Below are 8843 nucleotides of genomic sequence, written 5' to 3'. Positions count from 1 at the left end.
CACTTAGCCAAACACTTAGCTACTTAAATATGCCTAATTTTAGCCTCATCAATTGACCTTGCTACTATTTGGGTGCTAAATACAAGTTGAGTTTGGTGTTTTGAGTGGTGAGTGTGGGGGTGGTGAACTGTAAAGAGTAGACTTTTCTAGACTTGATAGAATGTGAAAAGAATGAAGTTCTTAGAAAAAAAAAAGACGACCTCCAAATTCGCAAAAGTCGAGGTCTTTACAAAAAAAAGAAAAAAGAAAAGAATAAGCTTGATGGAATAAAGATAGAACTTCTATATTTGTTTGATGTAATCTTGTCTAGAATAGATCTCAAGTTTGGGGGAGTTTGAGTTTGGTTGTAATTTTTCGTTGGTTGATCTTTGGAAGGAAGTTGTAGGAGAAGAATTTGGCACTCAAATGTGTAGCCTTTGAGCTCACTATCCATATTGATCCTACCTCATCCCTAGCCCCATTACAACCTTGAATTAAGACCTTGGACCTTATTGTTGATGCTTGTGGATGTTTTGTAAATAGCTTGGTAGAGTTAATGAAGTTTGATTTGAAATCCGCGAGTCTACGTGATTAGTAATGCTTGACGAGTCAATGATGACGGTTTGAGTTATATGATCACATGCTTGAACTTACTTTGAAATGCACCTTGACTTGAAATTCTAGGTTGATAAGTGATGGTTCATGATAGTGGGAAATCTTGATTGGAAATGTTGGGGGTCTAGATCTTGTCATTCATGTCTCTATGTGATTCACGCTTATGAAAACTTTTGGAACAACTTTTGTGAGTTGAGCTTCAAAGTGTTGTGTTTTATGTGATCTTGCTCGAGGACGAGCAAGCAAATAAGTTTGGGGGTATTTGATGTGAATCAAATTGTACATTTTTATTCCCCTAACTTTACATGATTTATATAGTTTGATGCTTTCAAAAGTATGTTTTGTGGTGTAGGAAGAGGAATAAATGGTGAAACAAAGAATGAAGCTCGGATTGTGAAAAAGCTGTCCAGAAAGCTCTCAAAATTGGCCACCCGGCCGGGTTAATTTCATGCCCAATAATACACCCGGCCGGGTGATTTTCGCTAGGCACGAAAATTCCAGCAACGTCTAAAAAATGGCCACCCGGCCGGGTCAAATTTCAGCTGCAAAAATCTACCCGGCCGGGTAGGTGATTTGAACTGCAAATTGGCAGTTTCATACGGCAGTTTCCTTTCCCAAGAAGAAAAAAGGCAGAAAGGCGTGAAAGAAAAGAAGGCTGTCAGGAGGAGAGAGGATTGATTAGAAAAAGAAAGAGGTGACGTGAGGGGGTTTGATTTGGTTGAACAAAAATTGAGGAAAGAGAGTGGACTTGGGTGGTGGCGAATTCACACAAGTTTCGATCAACTTTCCGACGATCCGACTCCAAATCTCCACTCCACTCAACGAGAGCTCGAATCCTACGGTTTTTATTGCAAATTTCACCATGTTTCTAGGCTAAGCTCTCTTTGTTGCTCCAAGTTGTAATCTAGGCTTGTACGGATGTTTTTACACCATCAATTTCATATGTTTGTGTCCTACAATGTGCTTAATTTTATTCACTATGTTTTTGGCTAATGATGTAGTGATGTTAATTCCTTTGCTATCGTCTCTTTAACATAGCTTAGGATTGATCGTTTGTTGGTATGCTATCGATTTAGAACTGTTCAGGGGATAAATTGATAGTGGATTAGGTAAGTGATTATAGTAGACGACGTTCGTTCCCGCGCATCTGCAGGAATTAAATGTCGTTGAAAGTTGGTTCATGGAACAAGTGTTCAGCTGACTGTGAACTATACGTCGTAGACATGTTCAGTGCACGCGATTAGGTTGATTAATTAATCTCAAATATGTGCTCTTAATATAGGTGTAGAACAATACAAGCTTACTGAGCAACTTGGAGTGACATCTTTTTCCTATTTGAAAAGTCTTCCTTAGTTTGTAAATTTAGTTTTTTTAGTCTTGTCAATTCTTGTTAAATAACATACGCCTCCCTGTGGTTCGACACTCGAAGTACTACAGTCGACTCTGTACTCTTGCAGATAGATTGTAATATTAGAGCTATTTTATTAAACTTGTGTGTTAATAATCCATTAATATAAAAGCTCGAAAATTACACATCAATTAGTTTAGCTTAAACTAATGCATGTTATTTTAGTTGATAAATCAACGTTTATCAATGTCATTCTTTTTTTTTTTTATGTTTATCAATGTCATTCATTACATGCTAAGTTGCTATTGGAAGTATTTTAAGATTTATAATATTTTTCAATCCAATTGTCTATCTTAATTAAGACTTTTATTAGTTATTTTTTACCTTGTTCTTAACTACACTAATTACGTCTAAATTTATAATGTAATTGTCGAATGAAAATTTCCTTTTTAAATTTGTTTCTGCCGTCCAAATCACTTCTCTATATATATACTTGCGTGTGTTTCCCTTTCTAACTTGAAGAAAGATAAAGTTAATTGAGTTACTTTTTTTTGCCAAATTTCATTCTTCCAAAATCATTATTTTGGTATGTCTTCTTTCAAGGCGTGTATTTAGTCATAAAATGAATCTTCTTAGCTCAATACACATTCTACTCGTTGTGAAAATGAAAGTTAATATAATCATATAAACCTAATTAATCACATAAATGATTGATAACAAGATTATGGACGAACATAAGAATATCTGTTTTATGCACTTTATCAATACCATGTCAATTTATACATATATTTATAAGATAGAAGAGCTCAGTTAGGACACATGAAATAGTAATTTGCTAAATAAGAATTCAATTTAATTCTATATAATTGATAGCTTGTTAAACTTCATGTTGAAAACATCCTAAAAAGCATTTGACATTTTAGTTGGTCGTAACTTGACTTGATGACGAGACCTTCGAAGTCATCTCCCACCTCTAACTTCTGAGAGCATCCGCAGCGGTGACACCACGCCGTCCGTCCGTGCCAGCGGCGCGGCGCACCGCTGCGCTCTTCCCGCTGGCACGGCACTGCTCGATGCATCGAGCACGTATGTGCCAGCGAGCAACACATGTGTCAACGCCTGATTGGCCAATGGCAATGCCGTTGGAATTTCCTTTTTAAAAAAAATCAGATTTTAATTAAAAAATTCGATTAAAAAATATTTTCCCATTCCCCAAAAAATTATATCCGTTTTCTCCTCACTTTTAATTTATTATTCAATTTTTTCCCCAAAAATTCACATTTTCATCTATAAATACCCTCACTTCCACACAAAAAATTTCACACCACACTACACAATTCTCATCTAAATTCTCTCATTTCCGTTCTTACAATTCTCAATCTTTCTTTCACTCTTATAACAAAAAAATGTTTGGCTCCGGTCGATCACCCCTCCGACTCCCGCGGTTGGAACCACGAATGGTTCCGCTCGCAACCATTTCCTAATCCGGAAATGGAATTTTCAGCCCCTCCTCAAACCCAAAGTTCGCAAGCTTCGGGTGGCTATCGGCCTTACCCGGTGGACGACCAAGATGCCCCCGATGGGCAATACGGCCCGAACCACCCGTACCTAGAGCGGGAGGGAGCGGCAACTCTTAAACTCCTCATCTTCCTACTCGTGGTGTCCGCACCCCGTACACTCCGGGGGAGATGGATCAATTATTCAAAGCGTTTTTGTCTATCTCCGAAGATTCGGAGATTGGCACGAACCAATCCGGGGTACATTTTTGATGGCGCATCTGTCGCCGGTACAATCAAACCGGCCGGCTGAAACAATTGAGCGCAACGAGAGTATGGTGCGCAATGCCATATACAGAGCCAATGAAGAAATCCAAAAGTTCCAGTAGTATTACCTCCAGGAAGAGCGGTCGGCGGGGAGCGGCAGAAGCGAGGTCGACATCATCAGTGCCGCGTTGGCAACCTACCAATCCCAACATTACAAACCGTTCAAGTACCTCAATGTTTGGCAGGAGATGCGTGTACATTCGAAGTATAGGGGAGATGTATCATCCTCCTCTAGCAAACGGTCGAGGTCGGTATCCCTATCCGACGCCGGCTCCGATGAGGTGTCCACCCAGCTCGTCGGAGCTAACTTGGATAGCCCCGACGCCAACCCGAGTAGTTCCCAACGCCGACCGCAAGGAAGGAAGAAGTCGACGGCCAATCGCCGTCGCGCTGCGACTCCATCCGCCCCCGCTCCCTTTGTGCCACCTCAACCCCTCACCAACTCGTTGTGGGGGGTTTTGGCCCAACTCAATTTGGCTGATAGGTCAGCTATGACCCCCGAGCAACTTCGATCGCATGTGGCAATGATACGGGGTCTCCAGAGAACATTGGGGGTAGAGCTGGATGAATAGTCTTCCATGGGGGTATTTTTAGCCTTTAATTATGTAATTTTTATTTTTTAGGAGTTTAATTATGTAATTTTTAATTTTTAGGATTTTAATTATGTAATTTTTAATTTTTAGAATTTTAATTATGTAATTTTTATTTTTTATAATTTGTAATAGTATTCTGGGTAATTTTAATGCATTTTAATATTGTGGAAATGTTTTTATTTAAATTGAATAATAGAATGGTGAGACCCTTGAGCTTGTCCTTACGGAAGAGCACAGATGTGAGTGTTGTGCTCTTGCCTAAGGACATGGAGTAAAAGTGGGTCCGGGCCCACATTCGGGCTCGTTGGCAAGAGCACGGATGGGGATGCTCTAAGCCTGTGTACAGTGTCACAATTTTCATACTTCTATATGTATTCCGAGGAATTCGTGTTATCGAATTTTATACAATATGCATCTTGAATTATAAATTAAGACAATAAATTTAAGTTTATGGTGTGTAGAGCAAAGATTAAAAAATGTAGAGTACAATTTATGACTTGTTACGAAACGAATTTCTTCTTCTTTATAGACTATAGTATTAATTATCCTACATTTAATTTTTAAACACATGATTATTTTTATTGTTCCATTAAATACAGCATGCTTATTAAAATCACATTAAATATGGAGTATAATTGATACAAAATCAGCACAACTTAAATTATTCATGACAATGAAGCTTTCTCTTCTTCATGGATTGTACTATTATCTCATTTTTTTTATATAAAGATGGTTGTGTTCTATTCCCTGGGAAAATAATTAGTACTAATTCTTAATTTTAAAAAAAAATAAATATCTAAACCGCGTTTTGGCTTGACTGGAGTCGACACAAAATTCTCCTATACATATATATATATATATATATTTAAATTAAAAAAAGAAACAAGTTGTATAACAGGTTAAAAAATGAAAGAAACAAGCAGTACATGTATATAAATACTCCCATTCTCTTCATTTCTACCACCTTCTTGCAACTGAACATCAAGCTTCGGGTTTTTCGGATAGCTCACTTTTTGTCAAATGTAAATTCCTATCTCTCTCCCCTTTCTGTATAATTGCTGTTTAATTTCAACCACAATTTTCAGTATTGCTCTCGCTGTAGTGTGGATTTTTGATCAATTAAATCGATTTGCAGTGAATGTTCTTTGCCACAGTTATTCAATTCAATTGGATTCGGTGTGTGCAATCCCCCTTGATTAGATTGAAATTGATTTCTGTTTTATCCTGATTTTAGCTGGTATCAGTTAGGTTAGAACGCTGCGATTTTGGATTCGGGAACGAGGATATTGATTTGACAGGTGCAAGTGGGTAAAAGCATGGATTTTGTTCAATGGCTAGGGCAAGACATGTCACTGAAGATCTTTATGTGTTTGGATGACCCTATCGATCTTCTTCGGACGAGTGCGGTTTCGCGGTCTTGGCGTGCGTTTGGTGAGTTCGCTTTCGTCAATTATGATCTACTTTTTTCATTTCATCAATGTTGATTTTGTGTCATTTGCCCTAGATGTAGCGACAATTTGGGTTAGAATTGAATGAATTTTGCGTTTTATTTATCCAAAGGGAGTTGCTAGAATACTTATGCTTTTTGGGGTGAGTTTGATTTTTCTGCAGTGATTGCTAATGGCTTATGTAAGAAGCTTTGTTTGACAAAGTGTCCGGAAGCAGCAAGTTTTGCCCGTGTTGTTGTAATGAAAGAGTATGTTGAACCTAGGGGAACAGATGTGGAGGGTTCTGGTGAATTGGCTTGTCTGGAGAGAGAGCACAGAGTGTATGCATCCTTAGGTAGAGAGCTTATAACATCTGGCAGAGAAAGTTGCATAACAGATGCCGTCTGTGCGTCTAGCACTGACAACTATCCAGACGAAAGCATCAAGAATACTTTGGAACCAAGTGATAGAATTGGCCACAGGGCCTCGTATTGGTCGAGCAAGGGTGCGACGGATCCATCTGCTTCAGAGACATTGATTTATAAACTGGCTTCTCAGCTATGTCTGATCACTGAGTTACATGTGCATCCATTTCAAGGTAGTTCTATACCATTTTGTAACTTTCAATTCCCGATACATTGTTTGCTTCAGACTGATTGCTTGAATTTCTTCGATCAGCATATTTTCAGTTTGGCTTCCCCATATATTCACCCAAAGCTGTGAGGTTTCATATGGGCTATTCCAAGGACCCTCTAGAGATAGACGATGAAGAAGCAGATGAGTTCATGGATGTCAAAGATTACCATGATGACATGTTTGTCTGGACATATAGCTCTCCAGAATTCCCAATGGCTCAGGTAACTTTCTTATAGACTTCTTCGACTTGGCTCTTGTTTCTTCAGAATTTCAGGAATGCACTTGCTTGATTTCACCTGATAAAAAATCACAGATATGCTTAACCGTTGATAAGCCTAGCTGTTTCCTTTTTCTTAGAGGTTTTTGATGAAACATTTGTCATATTAAGGATTCCTTTTTTCTTTTACATGTGTCGCTGACCTGGTTTTTCGTAAATGAAATGTAGGAAAATTTCTTGCAAAAGTTTAAGCTTCCCAAACCCATTCTGTGCATCGGAGGAATCCTTAAAGTGGAGCTGTTAGGCAGATTGCAGACTCAAGAAATGGACGGATTATACTATATATGGTAAAGCTGTTCTTTGCTCGATTCGCCACCTAAGACTACTTTAGAAATTCCTATTGCATTGCCAGATACCCACACATTCTCATTCCAAAAACCACATCTAAAACTTTGTTAATTGTGTCACAGCATCAATCATGTTCAAGTCATCGGACGATCACTCTCCCCTGTATTTGACTTGGAAATGATTGGCGACGGAGGAAAATGCACCCTCAAGTACAACCCTGTTATGAGATACACTTTTCCATCTGTAGACATCTCAGAAACGGAGTCGAGTAGCCGATCACATTTCCACAGGTTTAGTGAAAGCATTAGGAGCTGGGAGCAACTAATCCTCAACACATTCCGTGGCGCAGGACCCCTGATAGATGAGTATGACTCTGATAATGAGTACCTCAATTAGTCACAGTTTTCCCGAGTGATACCTTCCATTCTTGTATGCTTTTTGTTTCTGTATCTCATGTACTTTGACATCTCTTGCTACTTGAATAGGGAATGATCGTTTAAGTTTTCTTGAAAGATGATTTTTTTGGTTTTCAGGTTACTAATTCTATGACTCTGTGAGTGTGGACACAAAAATGGGGTAAAATAGGTCATAAACTATGGGATTTTTAAACTTTTGAACTAGTTAAGAAAAACACCTAATGCATAATGAATATCCCACGGGTTTGTTTATACTGTGTTGTTTTGGTCAGTGATATTACTCTCTATTGGATCACACTTTGATGGTCAAGAATATCAAAGTCACTCATGAAAGCTTATTCAGAAAGTCACAGCATAGAGAGACATAAGAGAATTGAATAGATTAAGGTATTAAATCCACATGATACACAAAGCAATTAGATGCTAGGAAAAATACAAACACCTCATAGATCTATGGAGGAGTAGATTGAAACACTTAGTTACTCATATTATTAAGAGAATTGATATGGTAAAGGAAAATTTGTGAGGGACAATAAGCACCTCTCCAAATATGCGTAGCTTTGGGAATTTGTTGAATAAAATGTATTGTGTGATGTAGTTGGCTTTGGAGGAGGATGCCACGTCTAAAAATTCGTTTATTGTGTCACAGCATCGATGATGTTGAAGCTATTGGACTGCACACCCTCAAGTACAACCCCTCTTTAGACATATCAGAAACGGAGTCAAGTAGCCATGGTGCAGGAGACGACTACGACTCTGATAATGAGTATCTCAAGTAGTCACAGTTTTCCTGATTGATATACCATACCATACCATCCATCCTCGTATGCTTTTGCTACTTAAATAGGGAATATGGTTTTGACTGATTCTGATACACGGACACAAAATGGTGTAAAATAGGTCAGTCATACACTATGTAATTTTATTACTTGGTGAACTTGTTAAGACCACTGGTTAATATGTTTGTTTTGGTTATCATCTGCTGGTTACTGATATAACTCAATTGATATAAAGTTAAAACTTCCAATGGTCAAGAAATTTCGATGTCTGTTCTAATTGTAACCATTCAATACTTATGTATTTGTTTGAAACATTAAAGATGAACAATGGTCAGGACAATTTCATTCCAAACACAAATTTTTTTGAATAATATTGATCGATTAACTTATAACTTGTTTGGTGTGGTTTCTAAATCAATTACCAACCAGGCTTATCGGATTATAACTAAACCCAAAAGACTGAAATTCAGAATTATGATTTAGATCTAAAAATTGGTGCCTGGATTAAAGGCGACATCAACCTAAATTTAGAACTAGTGGAAAAGAAAAAAAAAAAAAACCTAAATTTAGAAGTATAGGAACCTAAATTTAGAACTAGTGGAAAAGAAAAAAAAAACCCTAAATTTAGAAGTATAGGGACCACTTCGAAATGAATCCCAAAA

The 8843-nt window shown here is 37.8% G+C and overlaps 1 protein-coding gene across 5 annotated transcripts; it reads left to right on the top strand.

Moving 5' to 3' along the window:
- Window positions 1-5262: 5262 nt before the first annotated feature.
- Window positions 5263-8426, top strand: LOC121782853 (F-box protein At4g00755-like). 5 transcript variants are annotated; one of them, XM_042180828.1, is made up of 7 exons: window positions 5263-5380; window positions 5593-5789; window positions 5970-6383; window positions 6464-6642; window positions 6867-6985; window positions 7109-7351; window positions 8001-8426. In XM_042180828.1, the coding sequence occupies exons 2-7, from the start codon at window positions 5675-5677 to the stop codon at window positions 8179-8181; spliced, it is 1251 nt and encodes a 416-aa protein (XP_042036762.1). In that variant the 5' UTR covers window positions 5263-5380; window positions 5593-5674; the 3' UTR covers window positions 8182-8426. The 5 variants fall into 5 exon arrangements, with proteins under 5 accessions (XP_042036762.1, XP_042036764.1, XP_042036761.1 ...); XM_042180830.1 differs by having other exon boundaries at window positions 5274-5380; window positions 5603-5789; window positions 8052-8426; XM_042180827.1 differs by having other exon boundaries at window positions 5274-5380; window positions 5603-5789.
- Window positions 8427-8843: the final 417 nt, after the last annotated feature.

Source organism: Salvia splendens, chromosome 20 (genome assembly GCF_004379255.2).
Source record: "Salvia splendens isolate huo1 chromosome 20, SspV2, whole genome shotgun sequence".
Classification (NCBI taxonomy): Eukaryota; Viridiplantae; Streptophyta; class Magnoliopsida; order Lamiales; family Lamiaceae; genus Salvia; species Salvia splendens.
This window is presented reverse-complemented; position numbering and strand designations above follow the sequence as displayed.

Excerpts from the sequence above, each read along its gene's own strand:
- LOC121782853 (XM_042180828.1), top strand. The coding sequence starts at position 5,675 with ATGGATTTTGTTCAATGGCTAGGGCAAGACATGTCACTGAAGATCTTT. Across the intron at positions 5,790-5,969 it reads GCGGTCTTGGCGTGCGTTTG|TGATTGCTAATGGCTTATGT; the intron begins GTGAGTTCGCTT and ends ATTTTTCTGCAG. Across the intron at positions 6,986-7,108 it reads GACGGATTATACTATATATG|CATCAATCATGTTCAAGTCA; the intron begins GTAAAGCTGTTC and ends ATTGTGTCACAG.